Source organism: Lagopus leucura, unplaced genomic scaffold, assembly GCF_019238085.1.
Source record: "Lagopus leucura isolate 7727_CA_CO unplaced genomic scaffold, USGS_WTPT01 Super-Scaffold_1, whole genome shotgun sequence".
Taxonomy (NCBI): Eukaryota; Metazoa; Chordata; class Aves; order Galliformes; family Phasianidae; genus Lagopus; species Lagopus leucura.
The window spans coordinates 27,650,135-27,665,167 of record NW_024962250.1 but is presented as its reverse complement, the minus strand read 5'-3'; the positions used below and the strand labels follow the sequence as shown (position 1 = coordinate 27,665,167).

General features: G+C 36.9%; 1 protein-coding gene across 2 annotated transcripts; it reads right to left on the bottom strand.

Annotated features, from left to right (window-relative positions):
* Positions 1 to 1,542: 1,542 nt before the first annotated feature.
* Positions 1,543 to 15,010, bottom strand: CPSF2 (cleavage and polyadenylation specific factor 2). Of its 2 annotated transcripts, none has more exons than XM_042867585.1 (15): positions 14,933 to 15,010; positions 14,254 to 14,439; positions 12,761 to 12,920; positions 12,563 to 12,668; positions 12,066 to 12,195; positions 10,645 to 10,760; positions 10,034 to 10,221; positions 9,330 to 9,620; positions 8,102 to 8,202; positions 7,572 to 7,772; positions 6,705 to 6,857; positions 5,963 to 6,188; positions 4,099 to 4,398; positions 3,145 to 3,279; positions 1,543 to 3,039 (listed from the first exon to the last, which is right to left on the bottom strand). In XM_042867585.1, exons 2-15 carry the CDS (start codon positions 14,400 to 14,402, stop codon positions 2,947 to 2,949), a joined length of 2,349 nt encoding a protein of 782 aa, XP_042723519.1. In that variant the 5' UTR covers positions 14,403 to 14,439; positions 14,933 to 15,010; the 3' UTR covers positions 1,543 to 2,946. The 2 variants fall into 2 exon arrangements, with proteins under 2 accessions (XP_042723519.1, XP_042723597.1); XM_042867663.1 differs by having other exon boundaries at positions 14,929 to 14,983.
* Between the last annotated feature and the right edge of the window lie 23 nt (positions 15,011 to 15,033).

The window sequence follows — 15,033 nt, the reverse complement described above, 5'->3', positions numbered from 1 at the left end:
AGTTCTCCCATATCTTGATACTTCCCATATTTATCAAACTTTCACATTTTCACTACGTGTAAGAAAACACACTCGTCAAGTCATTAATGTTTAAATATTACTTTTATATTCCTTTTCCACAGTGAGCATTATAGAGCTGAAAATAGTTCACCTACCACTGAAGTGCAACCACTCTTCAGCAGAATTTCTCTGCCAGAAACACATGTGCACATCCTTTAGGACAAGGAATTAATTAAATCAGTAAAACATTTTCAGTTATTTAGATAGATCCAAAACAACACACTCTTTTGTGCTTATGTTAATACTGGTAGAGCAGCGTGATGTACACCAACAGTTCACAACGTACACTGTTTAAAATGCAGGCAGGGAGATTTTTTGGACTAAACATTTGATGAGAAATCTACCCTGCCAGCAAGCTTCTTGGAAGATGATTTTCTAAGTAAACCTGTATTATAAAAGAAGAGATAATACATGCACTCATTCCTTAAGACTAATACTGCTCACATTGACATAACTAACTCTCCTGTTCTGTATTTACAGGTAATGAAGCATACACAACAGTGAGTTGCATCTACAAAATGAATCCAACTTTAAATGCCACCAATTTCTTATACAGTTTTTAGGTATCTAAGATCTAAAATTCTGTTCCCTGGATATCTTTACCTGATTTGACTTTGCACTCATCTTCCAACCCACCATCTTTTAAAAGATGACTACTGGCTGGATGGTTGCACTCAGAGAGTTGTGGTTAACAGCTCAGCGTTCCCCAGGGACCAGTGCTTGGACCATTGTTATTTAACATCTCAGTAGGTGACAACTTCGCAAACGACACCAAGCTGAGTGGTGCAAGTGACACACTAGAGAGAAGTGATACTATACAGAGGGACCTAGACAGGCTTGAGAGGTGGACCCAGCCAGTCCTGCATCTGGGTTGGGGCAATCCCAAACACAAATACAGGCTGGGCAGAGAATAGCTTGAGAATAGCTCTGAGGAGAAGGATTTGGGCATGTCAATTGATGAAAGACTCAACATGAGCTAGCAAAGTGCACTTGCAGCCCAGAAGACCAACCTTATCCTGACAGCAGGTCAAGGGAGGTGATTCTGCCCATCTGCTTTTGTGAGACCTCACCATCCAGTTCTGGGATAAATTTATTTATTATGGTATCCCCTTCAGTCTTAAGGGACATCTGCCCACCCCAAGACCCCCGGTTAAAAGTTCTAAGGCCAAAATTATTACGTACAAAGTAATGCACTTTATAAAAGTTCATTAGTATCAACAATAGTAATACAATAGTATTAACAGTAAGCATCGCAAATCATGTAGATTTACATTGCACTACTAGAAAACAGCTAAAAAGAAAACGCATTTCTGAGAAGTTCTGACTGTCCATATAGTTTGAAACATTTTTCAATACTGTTGCCAAAGAAGTGTTCAGCGTTTAGTCAATCCTAGACAGGAAGTTTTATGTAACAAAGTACATTCTCACTTAACACTTTCAAATGCTTTACATTTTTAGCATCTAGTTCTAGCAGCTTGGGTATTTTGTAGTTTGCTTTTTTTCTTTTTGAAAGGAAGACTTCAATTTCAAGTTCCTATTTTAAACAGAATAAATATTCCGTAGATCAGATAAGACACTATTAGCCAAAGAACAAATTAGAAGGCAAATTATCTTTTCACTGATAGCCCACAGGGCTGGTTTTTTGCCACTTCGCCCAAATATTTTATTTAAACATTCGACAGAGAGCGCATATTACATTGCTGTTGAATGTAAAAACAAGCAGGCAACTTTTCATTACCAAAATTGGTGGTGCATATGTGGATGGGGGGAAATGGGATTAAATAAACTCTCAAGAGGCTATTTGTATGCAAACATTCATTTCTGAGAAACTAAATTAGAAGAACTGCTCATCTTCATCAAAAAAAGGTCAATTTCTAGCATCATCCGCTAGAATAAATCCCACTGTCAAAACATGCAACTACTATGAAACACAGCACGAAGGCATTAGATTGATCACATGAACTCAGCTTTCAAGATAAGGGATCCTGAACTTGATTCATGGCATTCTGAACAAACAGCAGTGTGTAAATAAAGGCTTTAGTTTTCCAAGGTATTAAAAATCAGAATTTAAAATAATTTATAGTTGGCACAACTCCGCAAAAGCTAGAAGGTACAAATTCAATGAGTTTGTACAGAAGTTACCCTGAACCACATAACTGCTAGATTTTATGCTGCCTAAGGATCTTCACCAGTCTTCTTAACTTACCTTTTCAAAGTAGTTTTTTGATCCTGCAGATTAATACTTCATATAGAATAATGAAGTGCTGTACTGGAACAAGTCAGTAAGAGGAGACAAGCAACAACATTAAGATACAGCCAGATTAGCACTGGGGGAACATACAGACAACTTTAAGTGGGCTGTTAAAAATATATTTTAACTAGACCCCATTTAAAAAGGGAAAAAAAAACAAACAAACAAAAAAAAAAACAAACACAAGACAACTCAAGACTCTTCTATAAATCAGACTTGTTGAAATAACAAAAAACTAACAAAAAAGAGAAAACAAAGAAACCAAAACTCCCTATCTGATCTTATTTGAGAACAGAAGAATGACTTTTATCTATTGCGTAGTCTTTGGCAGGGAATCTAACAAATCAAAATGTGACTTGTCAATGCCAATCCTTCCTGAGAAACAGTTCGTGGTCATAAACTCATTTGTGATACATTATGTGGGAGATAAGTCATAACAGTTTGAAAGTCAAGAACATGGAACATACCAACAGATTTATGAAGAGCAACAACGGTCGTTATTTACATGTTCAGGGTAATTAACTGTTCTTTATGAATTACTTTTCCCCTGTATAAATTAGAAAACTACAAAAAGTCCAGAGAGAAATCCTCTGCATATTCAGAAGTTCAAGCGAAAACACCTTTAAGTGCTTCTTTTAGACAATAGCATATTGCTTATATAAAAGTTCTCTTATCCTATAGAAGTCCTGACAGAGACAGCCTTCCAATCCAATGCGCCCCGTTTCAGTCTGAAACAAAATGATATTTCAATTTAGTATCTTTAAACTAACAAGAAGCATAATTTTCATTTAGAAAATTAGTTAGCAAAGAGTTTTAAGACACAGATCACCTACCCTGCGAACAGCCACCATATTGTTGCACACAAGCACTCCTCCTACAAACTCAGCTTGAATTCCTTCTCGTAAGAGAACTTGCTTGAAGTCAGATAGTCTTGGCTCATTCATAAACACAGACTGATGTCCAGGAACCTTTAAACAATGTACACAGTTTTAAAATTCCTGCTACTTACCGCCTTTCATTTTTCCAAAGATCTTTTCCTTATTGTGTTGGCAACTGCATGGCCTATGGATAGGCTACAGGACTACAGAGGAGAAAATTAGCAAGACAATTCCAGGATGGAAAGCCTTAGAAGTCATCTATCAAGCAAAAGACTTCTTTCCGCGCTCACATATTGAAGACTCTTTTGAGCCAAGTTATGCCAGGGCCAGAGCTGCAGTAAGCTGCATTACTGACCAGTACCTGGTTCTGTGATGGTTGCCATGAATCTGAAGAGACTTTTGAATTGTTTATCTATGTTTATCTAGCTCCTGGAACAGATTACATTCAAGACTCTGCAATAGTATCTTAAGTAATTCTAGGATAAGGAAGTACTTCATTAACTGAACAAATGAAATTACCTATTCACACATGCAAGTATTTTCATTTAAGAATAATATCATGAAAAAAATTAATGAGCTTTCAGATCACTCAGAAGTAGAGATGCACGAATTTCAAAGACATACGTCTACTTAAGTACATAAGGGTATTTCCCATGGCATCAACAACACATAATGGAACCCAAGAAGGACTAAATATCAACTCATTTAAAAATCCACAGGTATTAATTACAAATATGGAACACTAAGATCTAATATTCACAAATAGATGATAACCACATGCGAGGCACCATTATTGGATGCAATAGATAGTGCTTGCTGAAAAGCTTGAAATCTGAAACAATAGTAACAGCATTAGAACACAGAACTCAAAAAAAAAAGAAGTAGTCTAATCCAGGAAAGTTTCTGTACCTCATGAGGTGGCAGTGGTTCCAAAGTAGGGATGATTTCACTCTCCTCACACATCTCCTTATCATCGTCACCAAAGAGACTTTTCATGGCCTTTTGTTGTGCAATGACACTAGAGTCTGAAGAAGGCACATCCACTTGCATCTCTAACTCTTCATCTTCCCTTAGCTCTCCCTCTTCCAAAATAACTCCAGTATCCACTTTCGAGACCCGCATATCCAGGACACCATCTATCCAAGCCAACTCAGCATCCTTGGCTTTACAGAACTGAAGTGAGCTGACAAGAGAATCTTTTAACCTGACCTGGGGTGCACAAAAATAAAAGCATGGTTTGATAGAAAAAAACAAAACCAAACAAAACAAACAACCAGATTCTTACTTCATGCTTTTAAAGCAGTTTTTCTTCTACTCTCTCTGCATAGGTTTAGTTCATAGTCTTTTGGAGACATCCCACACTAATACAAATTATATTTTGTATTATCTCATTTCAGTAGTCAACTTAAACAGTGGAAGAGAACTATATCTTTTAAAATCTTGATTAAAATAAGAACCAGTATGACTGCAAAACAAGTCAGACTCACAGGAGGAATAATCATTGCCTTTTAAAGCAACTTTTTTTTTTGTGGCCAAGGGGTTCTTCAATTGGCCTTATCAAATTTAAGGAAAATGTCTAAAAATGTATTTGGGTTACAAAACAGCTGCTCCAAATTTCAACCTTCTTAAAAAAATATATTTTATAGAGAAAGGGGAAGTTGACAATATCAGACTTTAAGTCATCAAAATATTACTTTGATTCCTCACACATTCCAAGACATGAACTAATTAAATAAGCCCTACCCTGAAAGACTGCTATCCACATGGGATGGTGCACTATCGCAATAGAGGAATCAAGGCTGCAACTGTACAAATGAAATTGCAACTAATTATCTGCAGCACAATCCAACCAAAAGACATCAGGATTCTGATATCCAGCTCTCATCTATTATCTTCTAATTCAATGTCTCCAGAGTACTCCATCTGTTCAGTTGTTTCAATGAGAAAGAAAAAAATTACATTAAGAATCCCTGAATTTATGAAGATTGATTTCAACTTTATGAATAACAACAAAATTGAAACGAAATATAGAGCTATTATAGTTTTATTCAGATAAATACTTTGTGAAAAATCGTAGATTTGTCATTTCTTACACCCTAGCAATACTAAAAAAAAAAAACCACAAAAGTTTGTTGTCTTAAAGAATGCCAGAACAAGGTAATTTTGAGTAACAGGAACTTTCTACTTCCAAGGCTAACAGAGTTTTCTCTGGAAAGCAGCAAAAATACTTCTTTCAACAATTCTAGTGATGCTTTTAGATTAATTGTAAAAGGATAAAAGGAATAAAGAACTGATGTCTAAACAGCATGCAAAATGCTTTCCTCTAAACTACTGGGTACAGAGAGTCCAATATATGATTTTTTTTTTCCCTTTGCTCTTTAAGGTTCCTCTTGAAATTTCAAAAAGAATCTTGAATTCCAGGTCACATATGGCAGTAATTTAAATATAGACACAACAAAGCTATTAAGACTTGAGTAAAACAAACTGATGCTTCCAGAGACATAAACACGGCCTTCTGCACTACAGGTTGAAGAACACTGACCTCACATTCAAGTTTTGTTTTAAACACTTCTTATGAGAAATACTCACTTGAGCATAGGAGAATGCTTACACATAACAGCAGCTGTTAATGTCAAAGTCAAGTATACATATGAAATGTTTAGCATCTCTTCTAACAAAAAATTGAGGGTTAAATAAGAAAGTCTGCCACTACAGCTGCTCTACTACAGTTCTCAGTACTTGTACATACAAGTAACAAATTCCAGCACCTTACCTGGTAAATATGAGTTTCACTGGTTGCATCTACAGTTTCATGTAGTTTTGGCATATACACTTTAATATCTTTTCCACCAAAAGCTCGGCAACATTCAGCAAGGTCCTGGCTGGCTTCAGGTGGCCCATGGACAATGATTAGTTGCCTTGGTTTCATTTGGTTAATGATTTTTTTAATTGAGTCCCCATCTGAGCGTCCTTCATAGTCGATATATGTAACCCTGGCTCTAGTTTGAACAAAAAACAAGATGCAAAAGAACAAAAACCATATATCTTAAAGATATTTTGTGAGATTTAATTTAAAAATGGAAAACATTACAAAAAATTCTTCTACATCATAGTAAAATGTCAGCAAAAGGTACATTAGAGATCAGTAAAATACAGATTTGTAGAATATCAGCATATATACACGTGTAGCTCCAAATAATCCTCTAACAGCTGAGACTTTGGAGGATGCATTCAGGAGATGTGCAGTACTGGAATGCACCCATAATCTCTTTTTTGTCACACAGGTAACAAGCAGAACAAAACAGAATGTGAAATATGTGCATTATTAATAGCCTGATACTAGACTGGCATAGATTTCTTATTGATCCTTCTGCAAAAGACATTTGTGCAGTGGGAAAAATACAGGGAGCCACTATCCAGTCTCACAATGTTAAAAAAAACTAAATAATTATATAATAATTATTCTTTTCTTCTCTTGGCTCTGAAATTATGAAAACAAGAACAAAGCCACTCACTTAATTTCCATGGATTCTGTTGCTGATATACACTTGGTAGGAACATCTGATAAATCCTGGTCCATTGGCTCCTCTCCATTTGTCAAACCAGATTCTAATTTGCTTTTTTCTTCTTCTGTTGCCTGAAGTTCTGGAACTAGAAAGTCTTCTGGTCTAAAGGAGGAAAAGCATTTTGCTTTTAATAGTCTTATAGTAAATCCAAAGCATTACGTAGTATAGAAACAAGCAGTTCTGACATAAATACTGAGTTATTTTAAAATTTTTAGTGTTAACAATTTAAACATGTTTTCCTTAAATAATTCCACATATGGACAGAGCTCAAGTGGAAAGTGTCACCTTTGTATCTTAAAAAAAAAAAAAAAGAACTTTGATATCTTGCAGAATACTACTAATTTAAGGGTTTCTACTATGTATTCATCATAAAAATAGGACAAATATTGCCAGGTTTTTCTAGGCTAAATGATACCCCTTAATGAAGCTCTATAAATTTTTCAAAATTATGCGGAATATAAGGCAGGAAAATGCCAAATTCAAAAGAAGTTTTTAATCTTTTCTCCCATAAAAAGAAAAAAGAAAGCAAACAACAGCAACAAAAATCAAAACAAAAACCTGGACTGGAATCGCTTTGTAACAAATGTGAATTCAGGCCCAAGATCAATGCTTTGCAGTCTCAATCCCATCATAAGCTTCCTGTGAATCTCAGCTAGAATCATGTTTCAGAAGCCACTAAAACTTACTGTGCTTGGAACAACATACAACAGTATAGCAAAAGAGACAAACCTGATTTTTATTTTCATTACTTCTATTTTTGAACAATTTAATGGCTATTACACGTTACTAAGCATTACCACTGCTCTCCCCACATACTTGATAATCTCGCCATATTCATCCCATTTAATTCTTTCTTCAGGGGCTGGGAACATTGGATAAGATTTCTTTGCCTGTTTGAAGAAGCTTCCTTTCCGGCTACCTTCACCTTTCATCATCAAATCATGTTTGGTCTTATGCACAGTTGGCTGATCAATATCTTCTTCCGCATCACTCTCATCACTGGAATCAATATCTGCCCTGAAATGGTATTCCAAGAGTAATAGCCTTTTCTTTTCTTTTTTCATCAGGTTTAGTATTACAAAAACACACTGACTGGACAGTAACAGTTAAGACTAAGGGCAAGGACAGTTGAAGAGAAAATGTTCACAAAATTCAGATGAAACAGGTCTATAGTAACAATGGATTAAAGACAACCACTGACTAAAGACAACCATTCTGACTCCTCGATGCACTCAGACAAACCTACCAAAACTGTTACTTTCACTTGCCCCTGTAAATGGCTGAAACATCAGGCTGAACATGCATCTCAACTAATAACAGCAGAACACAACAGCTAACATACTTACTCTTTAGACTGCTCTAACTTCTTAGCTGCTTCTTTCTTTAGTTTCTCCTTTTCTAGGTATTCTTCAAGTTCTTTTCCTTCCAACTTGACACGTCTTCTCAACTTATAAATAAAGTAAAAATTAGACTTTCTGTGAGTAGCTGACTTGCTGTTAATACTTCTCCTACACACTGCTGGTAAGATAATATTGATACTTAAGTACCAAGGACAAATATGATCTTGTCCTTTATGTAACAACTTACATAAACACATGGCACCTTAGCATGACAACATCATGACAACATAATCAATTAGTACAGACTACATAAGAACATAAAATTAATTCTGAAGTATTAAAATCAATTCATTTTACAATAATTCCTTAAAATACCTTGAGGAAACACCTCCCTTCAATAACTAAATGCAAATACTCTAAGGTGAGCTGCTATTTTTTGACCTTTGAGCCTCTAACGTGAACAGAAGTACCTGGCAAAATTACATGTTAGCAGGCAAAACAACATTAAGCCTTGTTTCTTTTTTTTGGTTTGTTTTGGTATTTTTTTTTGGTTTGTTTTTCAGAACTGATTAGACTACAGGTCACATATGATAATGTTCAATTCTAGTAACACTGAACCAATCCAACCTAAAACTGAAAGCAAGTTGCATCATCAGGACTGAAATGATTACTGGGATCGCAAAGAACTCCCAGAAATTACCACTATTTACCAGAGTGAAGTAGGCACAGGTATACTATTTGAATACAATCTGGCAGCATAACTAACAAATAATTGTGTTTTTTTAGTTCATAAGTTTCACTTATCTTACTCTGGTAGGATACACTGTACTCATTTGACTTGATTCTCCCCTAATCTAAACCCGAAGTAGTTTCCAGAAAGAATAATCCATCCGTAGTTGGATCTGCACCTAAACTGTATGCAGAGATTTTTTTAATGTGAGGACAAAAAAAAAAAAAACACTGTGTAAAGATAAATATTTAAAAGCAACTTCATGCTCACCTTATTAGACCCTAATTCAACTGCAGCAACAAAAAATATTTTGCACTTCCTACTAAGACTTGTTTTATACAAATTTATCCTTAACACATAATATATGTAACATACTCATTTCAGATTTTCTTCTGCCACTAAAAGCATTTTCAGCAGGTAAAAAAAGAGAACTAAATTCAATTTTACTTATATTCCCCCAGGTAGCCCACCACAAAAACTTTAAGATATACAGGCAATTTTTACCTCAATATCTATAACTTTTTCAGAAGGATTATCAATCAGGAATCGTGCCAGTGTTCCAGGTGTGGTACGGTAAGTTAAAATTATGGAGTTCTTGGAATCCTGGCACCACTGAATGAAAAGATCTCTCGAAAACCCACATTCTAAATCAGGTTGGCTGGCAAGGACAACTTTTGGACTAGGCACTCGAGCCAAATCAGACAGACTATGACATAAGGAGAGATGGCGGAACTGGAAAGGATTGTTTCTCTTGTCTTCGAAGCACCTCATCAATTTATCACTCATCCATTCCACCTACAATATAATATTTAGACAAAGTTATCTATAGTAATACAAGCGATATAAAAATGTATAACCTGACAGGAAGCAGAAGAATGAAATACGCACAATTACGAAGTTTCTCAATATGTGTAGAAATAATGTAGGGTAGACAACACAAGTGAGTAATTTAAATCCACCTTTTTAAGAGCTATAAACTATTTTAACAAGTTTTGTGATAAAATGAATATCAAGAACCACGGCAGCAGCCATGACTGGACTTTGTGTAACTTGATTGAAAAGAATATTTGCTTGAGAAAAACACCCACTCTAGAATAAGGACAACACCCAGATTTCAGCCACTTCTTACTGTTAAAGGGAAATAAAAAAGCTCTTGAATACAAATCTTGCTACCCCCCTCACAACTGCATATCAAAATGAAAACAAACCTGTGATTTAGAGAACTCCACTACATTGTAGCTGACGTTATTCAAAAGCGCCAGAGAGTAAACTCCTAATCCTGCATCTTTCGTTCTCCAGATCTGATCAAGAAGTTGAGCAAGTTCCAGAACTCTGCCAGCTGTATCCACAGCTATCAACACATTTCCATCACCTCGTAATGTCTCCAAAACATTAGCTAAGAATAGTTAAAACAGAAAGAACTACTTTTAACCACATCTAGAGCTTTGAAGATCCCACCACCTTGATTACTAATTTTTACAATCACTTTTTTTCAAACATCAGTAAAATGGAGATTAATAGAAGAATGTGCTAAGGAAAGTCATTTAAAAATCCCCCAAGTCAAACATTACTGGGTAAAATACACTATTTTCACATACACTTGACTTTGACATGACTGCAAGTCATTGTTTTTATGAAAACATTTTCCCCACAGGGTTAGTACCATCAGGAAAAAGCAATTCAAAAGTTGTTAAAATTGAATATAGATTCTTAATTTAGATGTTAGTAAACTTCTTAAAAAAAAAAAAAAAACAACAATTTACAGTGGCTAATAAATCAAACTGTTACTGCTATCTTGAGCCCCAAACAGAATACGTACTTAGTAGCTGTTCATCCCTTTGTTTCCTCCTGGGTTGTACATAAGTAGCATTAAATGAATCTGTAATAAGCAATGAAGGCCTGCTCAGCATTTCCAATGAACAACCGTTCAGATGGCTGTGGGAAAAAAGGCCAGAACTCACTGTCAGCATTTTTATTTTACAAGGAAAAAATAAGACAGTGAACATACAGTTTTCCATGTATATTTCAACAGTGGAAAAAACAGGGTATCACATATAAGCAAATCAAAGAGCTGCTTAAAGAAAATACTTCAGGCCAAGAATAAGAAGGTGTCCAAGAGTCAGTCTGATTAAACAAGTAATTCCAAAGAGGTTAATATAGTAAATATTTATTATCAACTGTATAAATATTTATAATTACTAGAAAAAACAGGTTCAATTTAGTTCACTTTACTTCCTTCCTCTTTTCCTCACTCCCTGAAAGTCTCTTTAGCGTAACTTCAATTAAGCCAGAAATAGGCTCCCTAAGGCTGTAGTCACAGCACCAAGCCTGCCAGGGTTCAAGGAGCATTTGGACAAGCTCTCAGATGTAGGGCTTGAATGCTGGGTGGCCCAGTGTGGAGCCAGAGGTTGGATTCCATGATCCATGTGGGACCATTTCCATTCTGAACGTTCTACAATTCTGTTTTTATGCTTAAATTGGGTGAGATGCATATTAAAAAGCATAGTAACAAACACTAACGAGTAAACCTTATTTTGATATTTATTTTCTTGCCTTTTTTCCTCTCCTAAACAAGCATTTTACGGGAGGAAGGCAGGACATGAGAAATATTCTGTCAGCTAAGGTAGAAAAAACCCACACATTTTTCTTTAACATTTTCCAGGAATTTCAAAACCATGAACTTTCTTAAATCTCAACCATCCAGTAAGCCACGCAGTAATTTTTAAGAGTCAACATTCATCTACTTGCTCTATAGCCTCTAGGATATTTTTCAGAAAGCAAATATTGTGTATCCCAAAAACATCCTAAAAATAACTACACTCTATCTTTATACTGCAAATTCCATCTTGATAGGTTGAATTTGAGCACATTGTTTTAAGAGTTCCTGTTCCTTCTAAGTCAAGTAAGATTCTGAGAAACAGAAAACAGAGTTTGTAAAAACTGTTTCCTACATGACAAGGAGAAGCTGTGTGTTATTTCCCTCCTCAAAATAACAAGAAAAGCTTTTCAAGTGCATGATACAAACGCTTTCTGAATGTTTCCTGCTTCAATCTAAAATAAATCTGAGCAGAATGAAGAAACCCAGGGCTACAGCTTGTTTCAAATTCACTGATATGAATCCAAGTAAAATTAGTGGTTCTCTTACATCTGGAAAGGCACCGCTACTTCCATACTTATTTATCACACAAATTATACACACTTGACACATCAGAGAAATATAGTTAGTTATATTGAACTTACATCTCCCTCTTGTGGTTGAAATCAACTGCATAAACAATTTCTTCCTCTCCATCTTTGACAATCTTCCAAATCGTGCCTCCTATCATGTGACCTGCAGGCAATGGTGTGATTGACAGACCGTGTCCTTTGCCTACAAAAAACAATGGTCTCTTAGATAGCTTTCAATATTTTAGGTAGATGACATGTATGAAAACCTATTACTCTAAATAATAGGTAAATAAGTAGCTAATCTCCAAAGCTATCACTTGGAAAAAAGTCAAATGAGGTATGAAAATCAGTAACATCTCTCTCCTTCCTATCTAACCAGTAAAATCCATCAACCTTGGCATAACCTTCTCCTCATTAAATGGAAATTCTACTGACATTTGGCTGATGTAGACTGACACCTGGGAAATGCACAACATTCAAATAACATACTCCTTTTAAAAAGTTACCTGAACTGCCAATGAAAGGGAACAGAATCACTAAGCTATCAAAACTTGCTGATGGGACTTTACCTTTCAAGTTGACAATCTGAGAAAACTTTAGCTGCTGTATCTTATCAAATGCTGCATCTACATCATCCAATGTAAAGAGTGTGAAATCTTCAGTATTATGGCGAGACTAAAACAAATAAGAAGCACAGAATGTTCAAAAATTCAAGCCCTCTACCTTGTCAAAGATGTTGAGCATTAAGGCATGAACGGAAAAGATACCTGATAGAGATCATACATAAACATCTGTCCCATTTTATACACAGGAATAGTTGCATAAATGGCACAGTTCAATCCCATTTTTCCAACTGCATATGGAAGAGCACCAAGGTGTAGAGGGTCAGGATGAGAAAGGAGAACAGCATCAACTTGGTGTACATGCCTACAAAAGAAGGACAGCAGAAGATGGTGGGGAGTTGTATATGGTATGACATCCTACCACGACTGTCTTGAGATCAACTGCACAGTATGAACAACAAACATGAGAACTCAAGTCTTTTCAGTTTAGAATAAAGTTTTTAAAAACTTAATTAAAAGTTATGTTTTTTTTCCAAACAATCTCAAGTAAAATAAAAACTTAAATAACTGAGATCTGAAAACGTAAGTTCAAGGACCAGGTGACATACGAACTTCCAAAAGTTTTGCACTATGTTCTTGATTAGAAAGACTTCAGCATATATTTGGATACCAGAAAGTTCATTAACTGAAGAACCAAAGGTATATTCAGAGCAAACATGACACTGCTTATGTATGTAAAAAACTTAAAATATATTACAACTTTTCTTCAAATGAGGAAGTACAAATAACAGGATGCAAAGGCCAATCAAATCAAAATACATTTGGGTTAAAAATAAGGGTGAGTTTTAGCTTCATTTTAAAAATTAATTTATATAAATAAAAACACAAGTTGCTTTTCCTTGAAAACTGTGGTATAACTTAAGAACTCAGGCCAAAGACTAGCTATCATAATTCAAAAACATAAGGGCCTAAAACAAATGCAACAAGTGAAAATACAAGTTGGGCAGAAGGACTCAGCTTTTTGGTCCCTTACATAGTGACTGGAGCATGCACATTATTCTTGACAGCTATTATTAAAACAGGGATTAAATTTAAATGCTTCTCAGGTAAGACACCCAAAACATCTTAGATGCTACTACACAATAATCTCCATCCCCCCTGCTACATGCAGGGCCACCAGCCTCCAGGCTGCCCAGGGCCCCATCCAATCTGGCCTTGAACACCTCCAGGGACGGGGCATCCACAACCTCTTTGGGCAGCCTGTTCCAGCACCTCATCACTCTCTCTATAAAGAATTTCCCACTGACATCCAACCTAAGTCTTCCCTCCCTCAACATTTCCCCTTGTCCTGCAGTTATCACCCCTTTGAAAGAGTTGATTCCCGTCCTATTTGTAGGCTCCCTTTAGGTACTGACAGGCTGCAATGAGGTCACCCCACAGCCTTCTTTTCTCCAGGCTGAACAAGCCCAGCTTCCTCCTTCATGACCCTCCTCTGGGAGAGATCAACATGTATACATACAAACATATATACATATATATATATACACACACGCACATCTGAACTCTTGCCTTGTGTTTCAAGATCAGCAGACTCGATTTGAAAACCAACTTCTGCAGAGAATCCCAACTCTGTCAAGAAGTTATTTTGAGAGCTTTCAGAAAACACAAAGCATGATTAGAGTGCACAAAGTACTTACTTCTTTAGGGAATCAATAATATCCATAGAAAAGTTCTCATCCCAGCCACAGTCCAACAGAAACCGAAACTCATCCACCTGCAGCAGGTAACACAGGGCAGACTCCTCCTGCACTCCGGAGAGCGTGGTCAGCTTGATGATGGATGTCATCCTGCTGTCCAAGTGTCTTATTTCCTAAAGAACAGATCTGAGCAGGGGAAGACAACGTGTTACTGAGTAATCCAAAACAAAAAACTATTTATTTAAGAAAAAAAAGACAAGAAATTGAGAGGTAGAGCTATCTCTGTTAACGTTTCTGAGGACACACATGATAACAGCAATGCGTGATACTGACTACAGCAGCTGGATACCTATCGACAAGTTTCAGATTGCAGCACCTGATCCTTGGGGCCTTTTGCAAATAGAAAGGGATTAGAAATTTATTAAAATTAAACACGAACGTTAACGAATCACTGAGGCGGCGCAGCACGCGCTGCGATAGCTGCGGCCCTCCAGACCCTGCGGCAGCCCGAAGGCAGCCCGGCCCCGCAGAGAGGCTCCAGCTCCCGGCCGGGACCCGCCGCTCGGCCCCGGTCCAAGGGGAGAAGAACGAGCGCGGCGAGCACCGCACAGGCCCTTTACTGCTCGTCTCCCACGGAGGGGCCGCTGCACAGCGGTACCCCCTCCCCGCCGCTACCTGCCTCGAGTTGCTCCTACAGCCTCACGACGCGCGCCCACGGCCGCCCGAACCGGCGCCGCTCGCTGCCATCTTGCGCAGGGCGGGCAGAAGGAGGAGGAAGGG